The following is a 25,648-nucleotide window of genomic DNA, read 5'->3' as shown; positions in this document are numbered from 1 at the left end:
CGGGGAAAATGGCCTTAAAACGATCATTCATTCATTCATTCACCTGTGAGTTCAAGGTCAAATGGCGGTCAGAATAAACGTATTTTTTTGTCATCGCTCAATTTTGCCAATGCGGAATCTCAAAGACCGCTTGGCTTTCCAAGGTGTTCTTGCATCATAGTTTATTTGCGCTGAAGTTGCGCATCTGATACTTGATTCGTGTCCTTGACCTACTTTTTTGGATTGTGCCCTAATTAACAAAACTTTTCCTCCAATTTTCATGACGTTGAGTCTCATGGATAGATTGTAGATGGGGACACATTTTCTTAATTTAGACACTATCCCTTAATGTTGAACATCAAGGTCATATATCTGTCCGAAAAAAATGTGGCCATCATTGCTATAATCTCTACGTATTAAGGTACGTATCGCCCTTTGTATATGGCCTTCATAGACCTGACCAAGGCCTTTGACACAGTAAATGGTCAAGCACTTTGGACTACCCTGACTAAGATTGGTTGTCCCAACAAGTTCATCAACATCCTTAAGCTGCTCCATGACAACATGAGAGCCACTGTCCTGTCAAGTAATGGATCTCAAAGCGAGCCCTTCAGAGTGAGGACAGGTGTCAAACAAGGATGCGTCATCACCCCTGCACTCTTCTTAATCGTCATCTCTTCGATCCTTCATCTTGTCAAGGGCAAGCTACCCCAGGGTGTCGAAATCATCTACAGAACAGATGGAAAGCTATTTCGACTAAGCAGACTCGAGGCAAAAAGTAAGATCTTAACCACCTCTGTCATTGAGCTTCAGTGTGATGATAACAATGTTGTGTCTGCCCATACTAAAGAAGATCTTCAATCCATCCTGCATATGAAAGCCTTGGCCTTACCATGAACATCAATAAGACAAAAGTGCTCCACCAACCTTCCCCAACGGAGACTGGACAAGCGCCATGCATCAAAATCAATAGAGTGACTCTGGAAAACATTGAGCACTTTCCCTACCTTGGTCACCATCTATCCAACAAGGCCCATATCGACGCAGAGATACAACACAGACTCGGCGCTGCTTTTGCTCGCCTCAGGAGCAGAGTCTTTGAGGACAAAGACATCCGCTCAGAGACAAAGCTTCTGGCATACAGAGCTGTTGTCTTATCCACATTGTTGTATGCAAGCAAAGCTTGGACCACATACAGACGACGACAGAAAATTATGGAGAGATACCATCAACGTTGTCTCCAGAAGATCCTTAGAATAAGTTGGGAAGACATGCGTTCCAACATCAGCTACCTGGAAGAAGCTAAAATGACCAGCATTGAGGATCTGATCATCCAACACCAATGATCATCCGGGCGGGGCATGTTCACCAGATACCTGACCATCACCTTCCCAAACAGCTTCTTTTATCCCAGCTCAAAGAAGGTCAGCAGACTCATGGTGGACAATGTAAGCGTTTCAAAGACAGACTAAAAGGCAACTTGAAAGCATGCAAGATCAACACAGGTACATGGGAGACCCTCGTGCAAGATAGATCCGCTGGCGCAACTTGCTCGACAAGGGCTCCCATCGTTTTGAAAAATGAAGTCGACAAGCAGTTGAGGATAAGAGGAGAAGAGAAAGACAAGAAAACAAAACAGCCGATCCCCTTCCACCTGGGAACAAGTGCCCTCACTGCAGCAGGATTTGCGGCTCGAGGTTCGACCTCTTTAGCCACCTGCAGACCCCCAACTCGTGAACTGGAAAACGATCAAACTCGGCTACGAGCGATCCCCGAAGAAGAGAAGACCTCAAACCACAACTTTCTATCATATCGAGGTCAAATCCTAAGGCTTGGATTATTGGTGTCAAGACTACATAATTACTCTCGCCAGAGGAGGGAGTATTGCATTTTAGACCGTTTGTCTGTCTGTTTGTTACTTGGCAAAAAAACTATATATTTTTTTGCAAGTATGTTGCTCACCCCGTTTTGTGTGTTTGTTTGTGTGTTTGTGTGTGTGTTTGTCTGTCCTCTCACTTATACTTGCCTACAGGACACGATTTTAAACCGATCTTCACCAAACTTTACCAAATGGTAGAGTTCGTGGTCCGACAAAATCCTATATATTTTTGGGGTCAAAAGGTTAAAAGGTCAACATCGGCCAAAGGTCAACCACTTTTTTTAATTTCTAAAATCATCAATTTTCATCCGATTGACTTGAAATTTGAATAGGATATACATATCGGCAAGCTGAATTCAACCACCAACTATTTTTGAGATCAACATAGTCCAAAAGGTCAACATCGGCCAAAGGTCAACCACTTTTTTTAAATTTCTAAAATCATCAATTTTCATCCGATTGACTTGAAATCTGAATAGGATATACATATCGGCAAACTGAATTCAACCACCAACTATTTTTGAGATCAACATAGTCCAAAAGGTCAACATAGGCCAAAGGTCAACCACTTTTTTCCAATTTCTAAAATCCTCAATTTTCATCCGATTGACTTGAAATTTGAATGGGATTTACATATCAGCAAACTGAATTCAACCACCAACTATTTTTGAGGTCAACATAGGCCAAAGGTCAACAACCATTTCAAATTTCTAAAAGCCTCAATTTTCATCCGATTGACTTGAAATTTGAATTGGATTTTCATGCCAGCGAACTGATTTCAACCACCAATATTTATTTAAGAGGTCAAAAGGATGCTCTACTGACTGCCATTCTGCTTTGTTCTCTTTTGCCAAGTGTCGCTTTATGAGTGATTTTTCATTTGTCTGTCTGTTTGTCTGCACAGAATAAATATGCTTTTCTCTGCAACCATTGGTCTGATTGACAGGAAATTTTCACCATAGGTGCAACTCCACCTGTATAATTTTTTAATGATAATTATGACGTCATATGTCACTGGTACGGGCAACATCATGGAAAAACCGAAAAAAATTGCACCTCCATATCTCTGAAAGCGCTGCATAGAAAATATTGAGACATGGCTCATTGTAAAGAACTCTCCATGGGGAATAAAATATGTTAATGATGATGTCATCGGTGCCTCCATTATGACGTCATAATTCGACAAGTACAAAATTTCATCCAATCAAGATGAAATTTCTTCAGCATAATCTAGGAATAAATTAGTTTAGAAAAAAAAAAATGATGACGTCATCGGTCACGTGGTTCGGCCGCCATATTTGTTTCAACACAAAAGCCTTAAAAACCACTGAAAACACATCCTGGTGAGGGTTTGCAATCTCTTATTGCTTTTTCTTGTTTTTCTTTTGTTACTTGGCAAAAAAAAACATTTTATTTTGCAAGTATGTTGATCACTCCAGTTTGTGTGTTTGTGTGTTTCTCTGTCCACTCACTTATACTTGCCTACACGTCACAATTTGAAACCGATCTTCACGAAACATCACCAAATGGTAGAGTTCGTGGTCCGACAAAATCCTGTATATTTTTGAGGTCAAAAGGTCAACATAGGCCAAAAGTCTACCACTTTTTTCCGAATTTCTAAAATCCTCAAATTTCATCTGATTGACTTGAAATTTTAATGGGATTTTAATATCATCGAACTGAATTCAACTACCAATTATTTTTGAGATCAGCATCGGCCAAAAGGTCAACATAGGCCAAAGGTCAACAACAATTTCAAATTTCTAAAATCCTCAATTTTCATCTGATTCACTTGAAATTGGAATGGGATTTACATATCAGTTAACTGAATTCAACCAACAACTATTTTTGAGGTCAACATAGGTCACAAGGTCAAGATAGGCCAAAGGTCAACCACTATTTTTTACATTTCTAAAGTCCTCAATTTTCATCCGATTGACTTGAAATCTGAATTTGATTTGCATATCAGCTTACTGAAACCAACCACCAACTATTCTTGAGGTCAACATAGGCCAAAAGGTCAACATCGGCCAAATTTCTAAAATTGTCATTTTTCATCCGATTAACTTAAACCTTGAGGACGATTTTCATATCAGGTCATTGAATTGAACCACAAATTATTTTTGAGGTCAAAAGGATGCTCTACTGAGTGCCATTCTACTTTGTTTTGTTTTGCCAAGTGTCGCTCTATGAGTGATTTTTCATTCTGTCTGTTTGTCTATCTGTCTGTCTGTTTGTGAACAGGATATCTCAAAAAGTTGTGGACAGATTCAAACGAAATTTGGCAGATAGGTAGTGTATTTGACTTGGACGAAATGAATAGATTTTGGTGGAGATCAGGATTCTGATCCGGCTAGTATAATTTTTTTAGCGATTCTTCACCATTGAGTGATATGTCTACAACCAGAATCATTGGAATCTCCCGCGATGAAGCTAACTCCAAGGGCCTCTCACTCACTCACCGCAGGCAGGTTGGTGGTCTTTCCGTCTTCTACCGACTCCTCTCCGGCCTTGCCCCCCCCCAGCTCTCTCTGGGCTCTGTCCCGCAAATATTCCTACAGGTCGCACAAGATCTGCCTGCAACCCTCTTATGGTCAAACTGCCAAAATCAAGACTCTCTGCTCACCTTCACTCCTTCATTCCTCTTTTCTCCCGCCTCTGGAACAAACTCCCTCACTCTCTTCAATCCCACTCCACCCTCCAGGTCTATAAAACAGCTGTTCACCACCATCTCTTATCTTCCCCCATCCAAAACCTTGATCTTTTCTACCCCCGCTAATTTCACCCCAATTCCACTTTTTTGAAATACCAACTTCTGTCCTGGAAGTCCTTGGTGTCCTTGTGTTTTATACTTCTTCCTCCCCTCCCCCCCCCCCTTCCCACGCCTCCTCCCCCCAAGCCCTCTCCCTTCCACACATCTCCCTGCTCTCAAATGTTGTGTTTGTGTGCTTCCCCTTCTCTCCCCATCTTGTTTTCCGCTCCCTCTTTTTATATATTTTGTTTGTCTGGTTGATTTGTTTGTGAAGTAAATGTTAGCTCTTTCACGAGCCTCGATTCAGTATACAAAAAAAAAAAAAAAAAAAAAAACCAATACATAGCACGATATCTCAAAAAGTTACAGACGGATTTGGACGAAACTTGGTGGACCGGTTGGGTGTGTGACAAGGACTTATTGATTTGATTTTTGGTGAAGATCTGAATATGGATTTGGATACGAAAATTATTAAAATTTTAATGGATTCTTTACCATTGAGAGATCAGGTGAAAAGCGATATATAACATGATATTTAAAAAAAGTTATGGACAAGTTATGAATAAACTTGGTGGACGAGGTGGTTAGGTGACAAGAGCAAGCCGATTAGATTTTGATTGGGGTCCGAATCCAGATCCGGCCTATCAGTGGAATGCAAAACATAAACTGTTCAGCCTGGAGGAGGTATGCACTCTACCAAGTGCCGTTCTAGTTAATTTCTGCATTGATGGTGGTCTAAGGGTTGGCAAAACGTATTGTATTATCACACGAATCTTCGCAAGATGGGCAGGGGCATTGTCTACAAGGAGCAAAGCTTTGTCGGTGAGATTTTTCTCCTCGGTGTCATTTTCGATGAAGCTGGAGAAGGCTTGAAGTGGGGACGGTGATTGGCATTCTCTCAAGCGGGGATTAAACCCATGCCATTATAAAAGTTTTAATTAACATCACGTGTATATAAATGCATCAGCAAGAAGATAATTGGTTTCGGTTTATTGTCACATATCTTTAATACATATCTCACGGGATTGTGAGTTGGACAGGCGACCGTGACGGGCCTATTCATGGTTATATATATTTTCCGCATATTTCGAGAGATTGTGAGTTGGACAGGTGACCATGATGAGTGGTAAGGAGGTTTGAAGGCTTGAAGTGGGGAGGGCTTTGACACCTTGGGGTTGGGGGGGGGGAGGTTGAGTACTTGGGGTTTCTGAGGGGGATGGTGGTGGGGAGAGTTGAGGATTTGAAGGCATATTTTACATTATGTGGAATTTCCACGGGGTGCTGCTAGTCCTTTATAATACCATGTGACATATTGCTCCTTATTTTCCAGCAGATGATAGACAAGCAGCTCGGACAGAGACAGGAATTATGGGAGATGTTGTGTATGCCCTCTACAATTTTACAGGGGAGTTTGACAACGAGCTGAGTTTCCAGGTGAGTTGATGTGAACTGCTTTTTTTCAGGTTATTTTTTTAGTTCATGGTTATCTGATTGTTCGGGCTTTGTGGGTAGATTAGAGAATGAGTCCATGTTATTATAATCGACATGAGGAGCAAAATCCAAATTTGCTCCATTTGAAGCATGTTTTTTTTCATGAAAAATACATCTGAAAGTAAAGCTGAAAGGAGAGTAAGGATGGAAAACTGGTAAGTGCCCAAGTACAAAGTAAAGACATCCAAACCAAAAAAAGACTATTGCACAGACATTGATTGGTGAGTGGCATGCAAAATATAAAAAGGATTCGTATACCAATTACATTTTTACAATAAATTATTAAATTGCAAGAGATGATTAACAAAAAACATTTGTTAAAATAAATTGTGCAAACATAAATACCAAAAGAGGAGAAGCAGGACAAGGGAAAATAGAAGACAAAATAATAGGTACTGAAGGTAAATGCCGAAGGCACAGATTTTTATTTTTTTTAGTATACATGATCGAGGCTTGTGTAAGAGCTAGCATTAATCACACACACACACACACACACACACACACACACACACACACACACACACACACACACACACACACACACACAGACACACACACACACACACACACACACACACACACACAAAAACACGCACAAAACATACAATAAAGGGAGCGGAAGACAAGATGGGGAGAGAAAGGGAAGCACACAAGTACAACAGTAGAAAACAGGGACATCGGTAGATCTGTGGGAGGGAGAGGGCTTGGGGGGAGGAGGTGTGTGAAGGGGGGATTGGGAATGTGGGTGAGGTATAACACACATGGACACTGCTCTAGGACTTCCAGGAAAAGAAGATGGTATTTCAAAAAAGTGGGATCTGGGGTGAATTAACGGGGGTAGAAAAGATCACGGTTTTGGATGGGGGAAGATAAGAGATGGTGGTGAACAGCTGTTTTAAAGACCTGGAGGGAGGAGTGGGATTGAAGAGAGTGAGGGAGTTTGTTCCAGAGGTGGGAGAAAAGAGGAATGAAAGAGTGAAGGTGAGCAGAGAGTCTTTATTTTGGCAATTTCACCAGAAGAGGGTTGCTGGCAGATCTTGTGCGACCTGTAGGAATATTTGGGGCACAGAGCACAGATATAGCTGGGGAGCAAGGCCGGAGAGGAGTCGGTAGAAGACGGAAAGACCACCAACCTACCTGCGGTGAGTGAGTGAAAGGCCCTCGGAGTTAGCTTCATCGCGGGAGATTCCAATGATTCTGAAAGTTTGGTTTCAACCGCGTGAAGCCGAGATAGGTGTGAGGCAGGAGCAAAAGCCCAGAGGGGAGAGCAGTAATCCATTGAGCTGCGGATGAAAGCTTTGTATGTGGCAAGGAGCTCAGTAGTGCCAAGGAAGGACTTCGCATGACCGAGGATGCCCAGTCGGCGACTAGCTTTCGAGGCGAGCTTGGAAATGTGGTTTTCCCAGGAAAGATCATGGCAGATAGTGAGACCCAAAAGCTTGAGCGACAGAACTTCTTGGAGAGGATTGTTGAGAAAGTAGATGGGAGGCTTGTCCAGTCGGTCTTTTCGGAGAGACAAAGTAAGAGTGTGAGATTTGTCAGGAACGAAAGACATGTTCCACCTGTTTGACCACTCTGTGATTTTGTCCAGGTCTGCAGAGAGTGAGGTGGCTGCAGACTGCCGATCTGAGGGATGAGGTATGGAGTGGCAGAGAGTGGAGTAATCAGCAAAGAGATAGAGAGGATTTTCAAGGGAGTCGGAGAGATCATTGATGAAGACCAGAAAAAACACAGGGCCCAGAACACTGCCTTGGGGAACTCCAGCCTGAACAGGAAGGGGAGATGAGAGAAATCCATTCAGGGCCACACGTTGACTACGACTAGAGAGAAAGTCCGCAAGTCATGCATGGAGATTTCCATGGATACCAAAGGAGGAGAGTTTGATGAGCAGAGCTGGGTGCCAGACCATATCGAAGGCATGTGATATGTCAAGGGCGACAGCTCTAACTTCTTGTTTGGAATTGAGGACCTCCATCCATTGTTGAGACAGCAGAAGCAGCATGGCCAGAGTAGCGTGACCTGGTCTGAAACCAAATTGATGATCAGAGATCAAGCCATTGGAGAAGAGGAAGGATTTGATATCCGAAGCGATGATGGATTCCATGACTTTGTTGATAATTGGGAGCAGGCTGATTGGTCTGTAGTTGCAAGGATCTGTTTTTGCACAATTTTGTGTAAAGCGGTGATGTTGGCTGATTTCCAAGCTGATCGAAGATGACCTTGAGCAAAAGAGAGGGTGAAGAGAAAAGAGAGAGGGTGTGAAAGAGTGGCAGAGCAGGATTTTAGGACCCATGGGCTGATGCTGTCTGGTCCAGTTGCAGAATCAAAGTCGAGGTTTGACAGAAACTTCTCCAACTTGTCAGGTGAGGACACAGAGTCCAGGAGCAGCTTGGTATGACTGGTTATGTTGGGTACAGAGAGAGACTGGTTTGGGACACAAGATTTTGAGGCAAACACAAAGTTGAGGCATTCAGCTTTGTCACATGTGGTGTCAGCTGTGTAGCTGTTTGAGGTAAGGGAGGAGATGGAGGGGGAACAAACACCAGAAACAGATTTGACCAGACGCCACCAGGATTTGGAAGAGGGAGACAGGTTTGAGAGTTCATTCTTAAGTGTGGAGAGATAGTGCTTCCTGGCACTCCTGAGGGTAGACACACACTTGTACCGAGCTTGGTGGAAGGAACTGAGATTGCCTTCAGTTGGATTAGCCTTCCAAGAGGCAAAGGCAAGTTGTTTCAGGGCAACTGCCTCGCCACAAGAATCCGTGTACCATGGATGGGAGGAACGGTATGACAACTGAAGACGAGATCGGATAAATCTGTGCATGAGAGAGAGCAGTTTACTTTGGAAGAATTCCCAGGAAGAGTTGATGTCGGAGGCAGTGGAGATGGGAAGCCAATCCAGATGATTGATGGCTGCTTGAAGACCGTGCCAGTCAGCCTGAGTGGAATGCCAGACTTGTCGATGCTGAGGAGGCTCTCTGAGAATGGCCAGAGAGATGTCCACTTTAACAAGCACATGATCAGAAGAACCGATTGGAGCAGAAGAAGAGCAGCAGACATTTGCAGGGAAGTTTGTCATAACCAAGTCTAGAAGAGAAGATACTCCATTGACTGAGATCCGGGTCGGGAAATTGACTGATTGTGTCAGTCCCAATGAGTCGCAGAAGTCCTTTGCTGAGGTGCCATGACTGGTGAGAGAGGTACCTACACCCAGCCAGCTGGCATGATGACAGTTGAAGTCGCCACATATGAGGAAGAGAGAGTTGGGCTGAGTAGATCGAAGTTGGTCCATGTTGTCAGACAGCGAGATGTAAATGGAGTCATCACTGTTTGGAGGACGGTACAGAACACATATGAACAAAAGGTGGAAGCGGAGAGGAAGCCGTAGCCAGAGGTACTCCTGGGGGTGGGGTGGAGAGAGGGCAGTGCACGGTGAGTGAGTAAGAGAGTTTTTGATAAAGATAGCCACCCCACCACCAGGACGAGGCTCAGGTCTATCATACTGGAGGAAGGAGTAACCAGGAAGAGATATTAAGGAATCAGAGACATCTTGAAGGAGGAAGGTTTCTGTTGAGCAGATTAAGTCAGGTTTGTCAGAAGCAACCTGTATGGAGAGATCGGTCAGGTTTGAGTGAAGGCCCCGGATGTTTGAGTCCATACCTTGAAGGAAGAGGGAGGGGGAGCATCGGGTGCATGACAGGGGAGGGGGGGGGGTAGGTAGGGTAAGATGAGGAGTGAGAGGGGGAGGTAGGGAGAGTTGAGGATATTTCGGATATAACCCAAGGAATTGAGGATCTCGTTCAGGCAGCAACAAGAACGACATTATTTCTTGTCGATGTATTGTGACATGGAACAGGTGACTTTGTTTTGTGAGGCATAACGGATGAGTACTGAAGTACTGATGCACAAAAGATGTAAAAGTCAAACTTATGCAATAATCTACACATGAGGGGCTGACAAGATGGTCGATAGATACACACACTCTCCTCTAAGCTATCCAGCGTGGGTTTGAATCCCGACCCAGGTATAAAATGTTATCCCGATGTTTCAAAGGTAGGGTGATTCATCAATGTGTGTGCCATCCCTCAAATGGACGTTAAACTGGCGTCTCGTCTGCCATCTTCCTCCCTGGCTTCTTCCTGCAGCTTCCTTCCTCTCGGGCCTCCCGATCAACACACACCGAGATGTTCAGCACAGCGGTTTATTGTCCCCCGTCGCACCGCGGAGCGAAAGGGGGACTATGGTTTTCCCGTGCGTAAGCGAAGGACAGAATTCTAATTTGGTGTGTGGGTGCAGCCCACGTCAAAATCCAAGATGGCCGCCGCCATGTATGTCTGAACCTTGTGAGCGGAATATCTTCAAAAATAAGTGAAGTACCAACTTCTAATCTTGTGTGTGGGTGTATCTAGGCATAAGGAAGAACGCTATTGAAAATTGGGTCGCCACGTCAAAATCCAAGATGGCCACCGCCATGTATGTCTGAACATTGTGAGCGGAATATCTTGAAAAATAAGCGAAGTACTAACTTCTAATCTGGTGTGTGGGTGTATCTAGGCACAAGGAAGAAAGCTGTTGAAAATTGGGTCGCCACATCAAAATCCAAGATGGCCGCCACCATATATATGTCTGAACATTGTGAGCGAAATATCTTGAAAAATAAACGAACTACTAACTTCTAATCGGGTGTGTGGGTGTATCGAGGCATAAGGAAGAACCCTATTGAAAATTGGGTCGCCATGTCAAAATCCAAGATGGCCGCCGCCATGTATGTCTGAACCTTGTGAGCGGAATATCTTGAAAAATAAACGAACTACTAACTTCTAATCGGGTGTGTGGGTGTATCGAGGCATAAGGAAGAAACCTATTGAAAATTGGGTCGCCACGTCAAAATCCAAGATGGCCGCCGCCATGTATGTCTGAACCTTGTGAGCGGAATATCTTGAAAAATAAGCGAAGTACTAACTTCTAATCTGGTGTGTGGGTGTATCTACGCATAAGGAAGAAACCTATTGAAAATTGGGTCACCACGTCAAAATCCAAGATGGCCGCCTTGCGTCTTCCACTTTGTCAACTCACATCACTTCACCGACGGGGGACCTAGGCGTAACGCTTGTTATTCCTGTCTCCCATAACTCCACCTTTTTCTCCTCTGTGATCCCGTTGAAGTTGCCCCATTTGGATGGTTAATTCTGGGTGTGAACTTTTCCGATCCGATCAATATGACTCCCTGATCAAGGGAGGGGAGATGATGGCAGGATCGTGTGTGGCCTGACTGCGCTCGCTCCCTGATTGGTCATACCTGTGGTGGGCATGTGTCATTCCTGATCCGGATTTGGACCAGAAACTGCTCAGAATTTACGGTCGTTTTCCCATGGGTGTTGAAGGGATAAGACAGATGAGGGAAAGAAACATTGAACACGGTAGGCAGTAGGGGTTAGAAACACAGTATGGAAAGGGTGGAAAACTATCTCTAAAATACATAGGTAACGCATATATAACCACGTAAACGTTGGGCATTTACTCTAACAATATACGAGGAAATATGTAACACCATTTGACGATCTAAAACTCCCCAAAACCGCAACAATATTGTTGTTGGAAGGAAAAGCAATAACGCTGTAACCTCTCACCAGCCCACGCATTGCACTCCTTTCAAGCTTTTTAATAACAGCCGTTGTTTCTTCAATGAGGGATAGTACAAGTTGTCTGCTGCATTGTACATTTTTCTTTAAACCACAACAACAATGTTGCTGGGTTTTCTTTAATCCCGCCACCAACCAAGTCGCCGGAGGCATTATTATGCTTTTGGGTCCATGTGTGTACCCTGGATTTAGAATAGGTACACCGTATCCCTGCGTGTCGTAAGAGACGACTAAGAGGGTTGGCGTCAGGAAGGGCATCCGGCCATAAAAACATTGCCTCAAAAAGAGAACCATGACAATTACAACTACATATGGGCAGGGTGCAGCCCGAAGTGGAGATCGGTTTCTGAGGTTTGGGACATGGAATGTAGGGACAATGACAGGGAGATCAGGAGAAGTGGTGGAAGTATTGGTCAGAAGAAGAGTGGACATATGTTGTGTGCAAGAGACGACATGGAAGGGAAGTGGTGTGAGAATGGTGAAGGGTAGGCAGGGACAGAAATACAAGTTTATGTGGCAAGGGTGCCTGGAGGGCGTGAATGGTGTTGGTGTCCTGTTTTCTGAGGAGTTTGTAGACAGTGTGGTGAGTGTGACGAGAGTGAGTGATAGGTTGATGATGGTGAAAATGATGATTGGAAAGCTCTTGGTGAACGTCATCTCGGGATATGCTCCGCAGGTTGGTCGAAGCGATGAAGAGAAGGACAAGTTCTGGTGTGCGATAGAGAAGCTGATGGAAAACGTGAAAGATGAGGAAGTTGTTGTGGTAGGAGGAGACCTAAATGGACATGTGGGAAGGAGTATGGATGGTTTTGACGGAGTTCATGGGGGTTACGGATATGGTGTGAGAAATGGAGAAGGTGAAAGGATTTTGGAGTTTGCTGATGGAGCTGATTTGTTGATTTGTAATACTCAGTTCCAGAAAGAGGATAATAAGCTTGTTACATACACGTCAGGTGGGTCGATGACAACCGTTGACTACCTGATGGTGCGTAGGCGAGATAGGGGGCACCTCCGGGACACAAAGGTGATCCCGGGGGAGGAGGCTGTTTCACAGCACCACTTGGTTGTCTGCGACATAAGGGTGAAAGGTGCGAGGAGAGCTCGGTGGGTGAAGTACCAACCGAGAATGAAGGTGTAGAGGTTGAAAGAGGTGACAGTAAGGGAGGCATTAAAAGAGAGGCTGAGTAGGGTCGAGGATTATGTGGTTGAGCTTGAAAGTGGTTGGATGTCAATGAAAGCTAGTCTGTTGGGAGCCGTTGGTGAGGTATGTGGATGGATAAAAGGACCACCGAGGCACTCGGAAACATGGTGGTGGGATGATGAAGTTGGAAAGAGGATTGACGAGAAGAGGCAGAAGTTCAAGGAGTGGCAGAAGGCGAAGGGTACGGGAACAGAAACAGCAGAGCATGAAAGTTATAAGGCAGCCAGGAAGGCTGCAAAGAAAGAGGTAGCAAAGGCGCAGGAGGCATGTAGGAAAATGTTCGCAGAACGCTTGGATTCGGAAGAGGGTCAGAAAGCAATATTCAGGATTGCAAAGCAGATAGCGAAAGAGAGGTGTGATGTGATGGGGGTGAGTTGCTTGAAGGATGAAGTGGGACAAATCGTTGTCGACCCAGATGGAATTAAAGGAAGATGGAAAAGATATATGGAAATTCTGTTGAATACAGAGAATGAATGGGATGGCAACATAGAGAGTAACCCAGTTTTCGGACCGGCAGAGAAGATAACTGAGAAGGAAGTTGAGCAAGCGATAAAAGCAATGAAGGGTAGAAAAGCGGGAGGGCCGACGGGAGTTGTGGGAGATATGTTGAAGGCAGCAGGAAGTTGGGGTGTGAAGAGAATGACAGAGATCTGTAATCTCGTGGTGAAAGAAGGCCGCATTCCAGTGGATTGGGAACTGAGTACCCTCGTCCCTCTATACAAGGGGAAAGGTGACCCTCTGGAGTGTGGCTCGTACCGAGCGATAAAGTTATTGGAGCATGGAATGAAGGTATTGGAAAGGGTGTTGGAGAGGAGGATAAGGAAGAAAGTGAAGATCGACGAAATGCAGTTTGGATTTATGCCAGGAAGAGGAACGACAGACGCGCTTTTCATTGTGAGGCAGTTGCAGGAGAAGTACATGGAGAAGAGGAAGAAGTTGTTTCTTGGGTTTGTTGATCTGGAGAAAGCATTCGATGGGGTTCCACGCAAAATATTGACATAGGCATTGAGGAAGTTAGGAGTGGAGGAATGGTTGATCAGAGTAGTGATGGCAATGTACAAAAGAGCGCGCGCAGCTGTAAGGACGAAGGACAGGAACAGTGGTGAGTTTGAGGTGAAGGTGGGAGTGCATCAGGGGTCGGTACTAAGTCCACCACTATTTGTAGCTGTGATGGAGGTGCTGGCTCAGAATGTAAAGGAGGGTTTACCGTGGGAGTTGTTGTATGCAGATGATCTGGTGTTGATTGTGGAAAGTATGGATGGACTGAAGGAAAAGCTGAACAAGTGGAAGGAATGTATGGAGACAAAAGGTCCGAAGGTGAATATCGGAAAAACCAAGGTGATGGCAAGTGGTAAAGCATGTGGTGAGGTGGAAAGACCTGGGAAGTGGCCCTGTGCTGTGTGCAGGAAGGGTGTCGGAGTGAACTCCATTCAATGTGCAATGTGCGCTGAGTGGGTTCATCAAAAATGTAGTGGTCTGAGAGGGTCATTAACCAGTGTGGCAGCTACATTCAAATGTAAGGTGTGCACAGAGGGAGCTGCAGATGGAGGAAATGTTGAGTTGGATCTTGGAGACGGCGTGAAGCTGGAAGGTGTGAAAACATTTTGCTACCTCGGAGACATGCTGAATGGAGAAGGTGGATCAGACTCGGCAACGGTTGCTAGAGTGAGATGTGCATGGAAGAAGTTTCGGGAACTGAGTGGCGTGCTGATGATGAGGGGAGTGTTGTTGAAGCTGAAGGGAAAGGTGTATGCTGCATGTGTGAGAAGTGTTATGATTTATGGGAGCGAGACATGGGTAATGAACGTAGAGCAGCAACGAAGGTTGGAAAGGGTGGAAATGCGAATGTTTCGACGGATGTGCGGAGTATCGTTGAGAGAGAGGAAGACAAATGATGAATTGCGAAAGATGATGGGAATAGAGCCTGTGATTGATGCTGTGAAGAGGAACAGGTTGAGATGGTTTGGTCATGTGTTGAGGAAGGATGAAAGTGACTGATTGAGAAGAGTGATGGAAATGAATGTAGAAGGAAGTAGAGGACAGGGAAGACCGAGAAAGACTTGGCTAAAGATGGTGGAAGAAGAAATGCGGGCAAGGGGGTTAACAAGGAGAGATGCAGAAAATAGGGCAAAATGGAGAAGATTGTCATGGGGACCGCAAGGCTAACCCCTGCTCTAGTAGGGAAAATGGCCTTTAAAATGCATGTTGTTGTTGTTGTTTGGGTCCATGTGTGTCCATCCATCCATGTGTGTGTGCGTCTGTCCATGATAGGTTTTTGTTACCACGATAATTTTAAAATCTCAAAGGATCGAAATGAAATTTGGTACAAGTATGTATAATAATGTAAAGATGAACTGATTATATTATGGGGTCAATAGGTCAAAGGTCAGACGTTCCATTAGGTACAAATTCTGTTCCTGCTCCAATTTGTGAATCAGTGATGGGATTTTGAACAAACTTGTTATAAGTATATATTATGATGCAGAGATGAACTGATTAAATTATGGGGTCAATAGGTCAAAGGTCAGACGTTCCATTAGGTACAAATTCTGTTACTGCTCCAACTTGTGAATCAGTGATGGGATTTTGAACAAACTTGATTCAAATTTGTATCATGATGTAATAATGTGTGCGCAGGCATATCGGTGTACGTCCCGACATTAATGAGTGCTCGTTCTTGTTTAACTATGATTTGTATACAAATATGGTGGTGTTGCTGCTTTGACTTACTCCAAAATTGCTGCACACCATTTCCCTGTTATGGTTGTGTATGCTGAAACGCCATATGATGAGCACAGTGTGATGAAAAGGGACTTTTTAAGATTGGGAAGGAGAGCTCAGACAACAATGACCTCCAATACAACAACACAACAACATGCATTTTAAAGGCCATTTTCCCTGCTAGAGCGGGGGTTAGCCTTGCGGTCCCCATGACAATCTTCTCCATTTTGCCCTATTTTCTGCATCTCTCCTTGTTAACCCCCTTGCCCGCATTTCTTCTTCCACCATCTTTAGCCAAGTCTTTCTCGGTCTTCCCCGTCTTCTACTTCCTTCTACATTCATTTCCATCACTCTTCTCAACCAGTCATTTTCATCCTTCCTCAACACATGACCAAACCATCTCAACCTGTTCCTCTTCACAGCATCAATCACAGGCTCTATTCCCATCATCTTTCGCAATTCATCATTTGTCTTCCTCTCTCTCAACGATACTCCGCACATCCGTCGAACCATTCGCATTTCCACCCTTTCCAACCTTCTTTGCTGCTCTACGTTCATTACCCATGTCTCGCTCCCATAAATCATAACACTTCTCACACATGCAGCATACATCTTTCCCTTCAGCTTCAACGACACTCCCCTCATCATCAGCACGCCACTCAATTCCCGAAACTTCTTCCATGCACATCTCACTCGAGCAACCGTTGCCGAGTCTGATCCACCTTCTCCATTCAGCATGTCTCCGAGGTAGCAAAATGTTTTCACACCTTCCAGCTTCACGCCGTCTCCAAAATCCAACTCAACATTTCCTCCATCTGCAGCTCCCTCTGTGCACACCTTACATTTGAATGTTGCTGCCACACTGGTTTATGACCCTCTCAGACCACTACATTTTTGATGAACCCACTCAGCGCACATTGTACACTGAATGAAGTTCACTCCGACACCCTTCCTACACACAGCACAGGGCCACTTCCCAGTTCTTTCCACCTCACCACATGCTTTACCACTTGCCATCACCTTCGTCTTTCCGATATTCACCTTCAGACCTTTTGTCTCCATACATTCCTTCCACGTGTTCATCTTTTCCTTCAGTCCATCCATACTTTCCGCAATCAACACCAGATCATCTGCATACAACAACTCCCATGGTAAACCCTCCTTTACGTTCTGAGCCAGCACCTCCATCACAGCTACAAATAGTAGTGGACTTAGTACCGACCCCTGATGCACTCCCACCTTCACCTCAAACTCACCACTGTTCCCGTCCTTCGTCCTTACAGCTGTGCGCGCTCTTTTGTACATTGCCATCACTACTCTGATCAACCATTCCTCCACTCCTAACTTCCTCAATGCCCATGTCAATACTTTGCGTGGAACCCGATCGAATGCTTTCTCCAGATCAACAAACCCAAGAAACAACTTCTTCCTCTTCTCCATGTACTTCTCCTGCAACTGCCTCACAATGAAAAGCGCGTATGTCGTTCCTCTTCCTGGCATGAATCCAAACTGCATTTCGTCGATCTTCACTTTCTTCCTTATCCTCCTCTCCAACACCCTTTCCAATACCTTCATTCCATGCTCCAATAACTTTATCGCTTGGTACGAGCCACACTCCAGAGGGTCACCTTTCCCCTTGTATAGAGGGACGAGGGTACTCAGTTCCCAATCCACTGGAATGCGGCCTTCTTTCACCACCAGATTACAGATCTCTGTCATTTTCTTCACACCCCAACTTCCTGCTGCCTTCAACATATCTCCCACAACTCCCGTCGGCCCTCCCGCTTTTCTACTCTTCATTGCTTTTATCGCTTCCTCAACTTCCTTCTCAGTTATCTTCTCTGCCTGTCCTAAAACTGGGTTACTCTCTATGTTGCCATCCCATTCATTCTCTGTATTCAACAGCATTTCCATATATCTTTTCCATCTTCCTTTAATTCCATCTGCGTCGACAACGATTTGTCCCACTTCATCCTTCAAGCAACTCACCCCCATCACATCACACCTCTCTTTCGCTATCTGCTTGGCAATCCTGAATACTGCTTTCTGACCCTCTTCCGAATCCAAGCGTTCTCCGAACATTTTCGTACATGCCTCCTGCGCCTTTGCTACCTCTTTCTTTGCAGCCTTCCTGGCTGCCTTATAACTTTCATGCTCTGCTGTTTCTGCTCCCGTACCCTTCGCCTTCTGCCACTCCTTGAACTTCTTCCTCTTCTCGTCAATCCTCTTTCCAACTTCATCATCCCACTACCATGTTTCCGAGTGCCTCGGTGGTCCTTTTGTCCATCCACATACCTCACCAACGGCTCCAAACAGACTAGCTTTCATTGACATCCAACCACTTTCAAGCTCAACCACATCATCCTCGACCATACTCAGCCTCTCTTTTAATGCCTCCCTTACTGTCACCTCTTTCAACCTCCACACCTTCATTCTCGGTTGGTACTTCACCCGCCGAGCTCTCCTCGCACCTTTCACCCTTACGTCGCAGACAACCAAGTGGTGCTGTGAAACAGCCTCCTCCCCCGGGATCACCTTTGTGTCTCGGAGGTGCCTGGAGGACCTCCAATGTGCCTGGAAATTCAACGAGTGCAGTCAGTGCCAACAAAGGGCCACAGGGTCGAGGATAATGCTGTCTGTCCTTTTGAGGTGTTAGCATAGCACTCGTTTGTGGATGTTAAAGATCCTTTTAAACTTGGCTACCAGGATCTATTCCAAACTACCTCCAGGAGCTCTGCTCGGCTTGGGCGGGGAGGGGTTATTGTGTGTACAGACAGAGAATGATTACTTATTTATCTTTTCATTCAATATTCCTTGGCAAGTCTGATCATCTGTTTGATTTTATATCCTGCAATGTTGCCCACAGACTGGCGATGAGATCACTGTTTTGGAAGCTGTCAATGACGCATGGTTTATGGGGAGTCTGGGAGAGAAAACAGGAATTTTCCCACAAAACTTTGTCTGCTTGAACAAGACCTGATTTTGTTTTTTTAAGGTGATGCTGTATATATATTTGTGAAACAAAAGGAGAAATATCTGATTGTTTCTCAAACCTTCTTTGACCCACCAGCATTCTGTGCACATCTTCAAACTCTGCTCCGAGGACCATGCACAACACTGGGGTTTATAAGGTGGAGCCTGGCAAATTAAAATATTCACTACATCCTCACTCTATTCCTCAATTCACAGCCAATTCACAAAACAAAGCGAGTGTGTTATGAGCAGGTGGGAGTAAATTACACAACGCTCATCAAATGCCGTGCCAAGGTAAATTATGTAATTATATTTACATTTTGTAGTGTAAGTGAACAGATATAAAATGTTTCCAAAATGTTCATATATGACTGTTTGGAAATGTTTAATTCACCTTTGAAAGTTTTAAAGAGTCAAATTGTATATTAAGCTTCCAGTGAATGGAAAAAACAAAGCAGCACATGAACTATATAATGTAAAATATTCAAAATGCATACAACATAACGCCATGGCCCATGGGTGTGTTTGTTATTGGTTGTTTGTGTTGAATGAAGTGAATTAGTTTTATAAATAACATGAGGGTTACAACCCACCACGAACTGGGCCGAGTGTAACGCTCGCATACGCTCATTGTGGGATGTATTGTGTGCACGTCACAAGGTTATACACTAACTAGGCCTGAGTGTAACCTCCTCTGCAACTGATCCTGATGGTGTTGTCACTGTAATCCTCAGGAATTGTACTTCGGCCCTCCTACCCTTTCCTCACTCTTCTCCACAATTTTATCTCCTGCGTTTACTTGTTGAAAGTTGGAAAGTTGGTATGAGAAGGGTTCCAAGTCTGATCCACTCAATATCTGTCGGCCATTTCTCCCATTGTAAACAAAGTAGTGAAGTATATCATTGCTGCAGCCACAGGCATCATGTCCTCTCCAACTGTACAACAAACAACAACAACATGCATCTTAAGGCCATTTTCCCTGCTAGAGCGGGGGTTAGCCTTGAGGTCCCCATGACAATCTTCTCCATTTTGCCCTATTTTCTGCATCTCTCCTTGTTAACCCCCTTGCCCACATTTCTTCTTCCACCATCTTTAGCCAAGTCTTTCTCGGTCTTCCCCGTCCTCTACTTCCTTCTACATTCATTTCCATCACTCTTCTCAATCAGTCACTTTCATCCTTCCTCAACACATGACCAAACCATCTCAACCTGTTCCTCTTCACAGCATCAATCACAGGCTCTATTCCCATCATCTTTCGCAATTTCGCATCATCCTCTCCAACTGTACAATCTCTGATAATCAGTTGAGTTTCTGCCTTTGCTAACTTGGGCACATTGCTTGCTTCTTTTATATCAACAATGGATGGATGCGATAAATCTTAAAACAAGAGATCAAGGCCTTCCCTATAATTTTTGATACTGTCTGGTACTCAGCCTTAGCCTCCAAGTTGTCTGCGGCCATTTCTCTCCAGTCAGTGGAAAGTTCTTCCTTTAAACCATTAAACATCCCAAGTGTTAGTGGGTTCCTTTTTACCTGAATGTACGAGACCCTCCTTGAATTGTCATATTTTTCACTGTTATTTGAAACAATGTCCATTACAGGTGACTCCACACTGTAAAGAACGGTACACCATACTTCTGAGAGGTACATGGCTGCGACAAGTATCTTTGCAGATCTGGAGACAAAAAAAGTTGTTTGGTAACTTCTTTAAACAAACCTTTCAACAAAGTAAAATCCTAGCTCTCACTTTGGCTCTTTGCATGTATTGACCTTTGAAACTCCCAGTCTATTTCTCTGACCCATCTTTGGAAAAGGTGATATCTGTAGAGCTCTCTCAATCTGTCAGAAGCTATGTTGGGTGAATCACATCGCCAAACTGCCTTCTAAGGCAGGCCGAGGCTTGATCCCTCCTCTCCCCCATCTCCAAACCCTCCTCCGTAGACCTAACTTCATTCTGAGTCACTCAGAGGTCATTACAGTCTACAAGGCCTTCAAAGTATTACTGGAGTATTGGTCTCCACTCTTGGTTGGTTGGTGTGGCTGCTTCCCATCTTAGTCCACTAAAAAGCCAATTGAGTCCAAGGATCTCGGTGCTATTGCCATATCTCTGCAGAAAGCTGACTCCACAAGGTGTCCTTCTTTCCCACAGCAGGTAGGTTAGAAGACACTTTTCTGTTACCACACGTCTGGCCTTGCTGTTTCCACCCACTCATCCTTCTGTCCACCTCTAGCCCATATGTGTTCTTCCTGAATCCCACATCTGGTTACCTTCTCAAATTCTGAGCTAAACGCTTACCTCCATTGTCTTGTCTGTTGAACTTACTCCCTGTGTCTGTTGTCTCGTACCCACCCCAATGTACAGACCCTTCCTCATTTCATGCTTTTTCCCTTACATACCCATGCTCTCTTCGGACACGCATGTGTCTTTGTTTCCCTATCCCCTTTCATCCTCTGCCAGTCAGTGGACCTGCTGCCCTCTGCTGTTTATCTCTTCCATGAGACTAGATTTGGCAACGTTGAAATAAATAAAAACTATCCATGACAAGCAATGAAAACAAAGTGGAGTGAGAAAGTTAGATATGTAACAAAATAGCTTATGATACAAAGTTTAATTTGAGAGGCACACAAATGTCTATGAAGTCCGCACAGAATGGGTTACTATCCCATGACCTTGTTCCTCTCTTCATAATGCAGTCCGGGCATTCATGACCTGCAGTATTGCACAGGTCTAGTGACCTTGTCATGTATCTCGCTTCAACTGGGAGCCATGACTTCACAATCAACATTTATTGTATTCCTGTAATATGCATTTAAAAATTCCTTTACTCCTATTTTAAATTCCATGAAAGTCACAGTTGCAATATTATCTTGGATTACTCTTGTGCAGTTGAATGCATGGTAATCCTTTTTACCTGAATCGTGTACCATATCTAAGTTGTGGTCCAAGGTAGGATGTAATAATGTTCATATAAAAGTCCTTCCTCCTTGTATGTCTGCATTCCTGCAGTGCAAGATGTTGGCATCGTCAGATCGACACCTGTATAAAGCAAGGGCGGGAAACCATATTTTGTCGAAATCCTTTGAGTAGTTTCGGCTATGTTGGTTTGTGTAACAAATTCTTGATTTATCCATGTACATATATTTTAATACAATAAATTCACTCTTGCTCTGTGGAACCAAAGCTGTAGAGTGTAGATAAAATGCTGGACCTTTCATGAATATGTGGTGTGGGCCTTTGGTCTAAAGATCTGTTTCGCAGTTTAAATTTTATGATTTTGTCTTGTTACTGACTGTTGTCGTTTTGCTCAGTTGTGCTTTTGGTGACTTGTGTTGAGGACCTTGGAGAACCATTAACAGCTTGATGTTCCAACCATGGCAACGAAACCGCGCTTCACAATTCGAGCTAGCCCGTGTGCTGTACACTGCGTATACACAACACACATCATGAATGCTCCTCCAATTGATTTCATTTGCTGCACAGTTTGTCCTTTCTTTTGTAAACCATTAAACAAAATGCCTGAAACGTTTTTATGCCAATATTAAGTAACTTATTTTTTGCCATACCTTCTTTGTAAGCAGTAATACTGAAATACACTATTCTGTTGCATCGTGTAATGTAATATACAACAATAAAAGGTATGTTAGTCTAGTAGGAAGACTAGGTCCCTCTGCACCCCCCGGAGATATACTTCTAATCAGTGTTTCTAGATTGGAAAAAATGTGTAGAAAATGACTAGCTATGGCCCCAAGCTGAAAAAATGTCCCACATACCATTTTTATGCAAATTACTGCTGCAAATTTTATGCAAAATTATGCAAATTTTATGCAAATTTTTGATGAGGAGTAGAGTTGAGGGGTCTTTGAGGGCTTCATCGAGGTGCTCTCGGTTGCAAGACTGGGTCATTCTGAGAAGCACAGCAGGGTCAGAGATCATGATGTTCTCCTCCTCAGTGAATCTCTCCATCAACAGCCTCTCCATTGCCTCACACACTGTTTTGAGGCAAAAGAGGGACTTTGCGTAGGCCTTTCCACTGAGAACACCTTTGAGAGATCCACTTGTTACTAGTTGTGCCTCAAAGAGAATCTCTGCATATCCAGAACCACGCATCTTGTGTCCAGTGAGCATCCCGATGTAGTTCATGGATGTGTGGAAGGGTCCAATCGTTACTACATGACTAGCAAATTCATTTGGCCAGCGCCAGATGATGGGAAGGGCTTTCATGCAGACACCCAGATCAAATGTATTCAGGACCCATCTCTGACCCACCTCAGCAGTTGCTGCCTCGGAACGCTTCAGTAGCTCACGAACAACTGCGTTGTCTGTGATCGGTTGGTGGATAGGCGTGCAGTAGTCGACTGTTGATTTGCTGGGTGGGGGAGAACCAGTTGCAGAGGTGAAACCCCCTAGCCCAGGCACAGGCTGCAGGCCATTGCCATGCCATGCAGGCACCAGGCACAGACCGATCACAGACAACGCAGTTGTTCGTGAGCTACTGAAGCGTTCCGAGGCAGCAACTGCTGAGGTGGGTCAGAGATGGGTCCTGAATACATTTGATCTGGGTGTCTGCATGAAAGCCCTTCCCATCATCTGGCGCTGGCCAAATGAATTTGCTAGTCATGTAGTAACGATTGGACCCTTCCACACATCCATGAACTACATCGGGATGCTCACTGGACACAAGATGCGTGGTTCTGGATATGCAGAGATTCTCTTTGAGGCACAACTAGTAACAAGTGGATCTCTCAAAGGTGTTCTCAGTGGAAAGGCCTACGCAAAGTCCCTCTTTTGCCTCAAAACAGTGTGTGAGGCAATGGAGAGGCTGTTGATGGAGAGATTCACTGAGGAGGAGAACATCATGATCTCTGACCCTGCTGTGCTTCTCAGAATGACCCAGTCTTGCAACCGAGAGCACCTCGATGAAGCCCTCAAAGACCCCTCAACTCTACTCCTCATCAAAAATTTGCATAAAATTTGCATAATTTTGCATAAAATTTGCAGCAGTAATTTGCATAAAAATGGTATGTGGGACATTTTTTCAGCTTGGGGCCATAGCTAGTCATTTTCTACACATTTTTTCCAATCTAGAAACACTGATTAGAAGTATATCTCCGGGGGGTGCAGAGGGACCTAGTCTTCCTACTAGACTATGTGCCTTAATTCCTGAAGGGCAACTCACATTGCATTCAATCTTGTTCAGCAATTGGCAGACGGAATGGCAACAACAACACAACAACATGCATTTTAAGGCCATTTTCCCTGCAAGAGCGGGGGTTAGCCTTGCAGTCCCCATGACAATCTTCTCCATTTTGCCCTATTTTCTGCATCTCCCCTCGTTAACCCCCTTGCCCGCATTTCTTCTTCCACCATCTTTAGCCAAGTCTTTCTCGGTCTTCGCTGTCCTCTACTTCCTTCAACATTAATTTCCATCACTCTTCTCAACCAGTCACTGTCATCCTTCCTCAACACATGACCAAACCATCTCAACCTGTTCCTCTTCACAGCATCAATCACAGGCTCTATTCCCATCATCTTTCGCAATTCATCATTTGTCTTCCTCTCTCTCAATGATACTCCACACATCCACCGAACCATTCGCATTTCCACCCTTTCCAGCCTTCGTTGCAGCTCTACGTTCATTACCCATGTCTCGCTCCCATAAATCATAACACTTCTCACACATGCAGCATACACCTTTCCCTTCAGCTTCAACGACACTCCCCTCCTCATCAGTACGCCACTCAGTTCCCGAAACTTCTTCCATGCACATCTCACTCCAGCAAACGTTGCCAAGTCTGATCCACCTTCTCCATTCAGCATGTCTCCAAGGTAGCAAAATGTTTTCACACCTTCCAGCTTCACGCCATATCCAAGATCCAACTCAACATTTCCTCCATCTGCAGCTCCCTCTGTGCACACCTTACATTTGAATGTAGCTGCCACACTGGTTAATGACCCTCTCAGACGACTACATTTTTGATGAACCCACTCAGCACACATTGTACATTGAATGGAGTTCACTCCGACACCCTTCCAGCACACGGCCACTTCCCAGTTCTTTCCACCTCACCACATGCTTTACCACTTGCCATCACCTTCGTTTTTCCGATATTCACCTTCAGACCTTTTGTCTCCATACATCCTTCCACTTGTTCATCTTTTCCTTCAGTCCATCCATACTTTCCGCAATCAACACCAGATCATCTGCATTCAACAACTCCCATGGTAAACCCTCCTTTATGTTCTAAGCCAGCACCTCCATCACAGCTACAAATAGTAGTGGACTTAGTACCGACCCCTGATGCACTCCCACCTTCACCTCAAACTCACCACTGTTCCCGTCCTTCGTCCTTACAGCTGTGCGCGCTCTTTTGTACATTGCCATCACTACTCTGATCAACCATTCCTCCACTCCTAACTTCCTCAATGCCCATGTCACTACTTCGCGTGGAACCCCATCGAATGCTTTCACCAGATCAACAAACCCAAGAAACAACTTCTTCCTCTTCTCCATGTACTTCTGCAACTGCCTCACAATAAAAAGCACGTCTGTCGTTCCTCTACCTGGCATAAATCCAAACTGCATTTCGTCAATCTTCACTTTCTTCCTTATCCTCCTCTCCAACACCCTTTCCAATACCTTCATTCCATGCTCCAATAAATTTATCGCTCGATAAATGGCAGATGGAATGGCAGTAAAAAATAAATTCCGAGGTAACGAGTTAATAAGTAGTTTTTCGGAATGCTGTCGGGGAGTTTTTTTGTTTTGATGTTGAGCAAGCCGTGGCCACTGTTTGAGGGTACAAAGTACAATCAAATGCACCAAATCCAAAATTTGTGCTGAAATGTGATAATAGTGTTGTGTGGGCACAGTTTAATAATTAAACAAAGGACTAGGCTTAAGGATGACCTGGACAACAAAGGGTATAGCTTGGCATGCTGCAATTGGACAAAGAAGAATGGGTGTACAAGTTACATTGAGATTGACAAAATCACCATTAGAAAGCTGT

The 25,648-nt window shown here is 44.4% G+C and overlaps 1 protein-coding gene across 8 annotated transcripts in view; it reads left to right on the top strand.

Moving 5' to 3' along the window:
* The window catches only part of LOC137421229 (uncharacterized), a 176,086-nt gene extending 153,919 nt beyond the window's left edge, over positions 1-22,167 (top strand). For 5 of the 8 annotated variants that reach the window (XM_068107072.2, XM_068107069.2, XM_068107071.2 and 2 more), the window contains 2 exons: positions 5,941-6,044; positions 18,534-22,167. In XM_068107072.2, the coding sequence (XP_067963173.2) occupies positions 5,941-6,044; positions 18,534-18,647 (218 nt within the window). In that variant the 3' untranslated portion in view covers positions 18,648-22,167. The remainder of the gene's footprint in view (positions 1-5,940; positions 6,045-18,533) is intronic. The other 3 variants (XM_078771737.1, XM_078771735.1, XM_078771736.1) reach the window with 1 other exon arrangement.
* The last annotated feature ends 3,481 nt before the right edge of the window (positions 22,168-25,648 follow it).

The sequence above is a fragment of the Myxine glutinosa genome, chromosome 2 (assembly GCF_964187855.1).
Source record: "Myxine glutinosa chromosome 2, kmMyxGlut1.1, whole genome shotgun sequence".
Classification (NCBI taxonomy): Eukaryota; Metazoa; Chordata; class Myxini; order Myxiniformes; family Myxinidae; genus Myxine; species Myxine glutinosa.
This window is presented reverse-complemented; position numbering and strand designations above follow the sequence as displayed.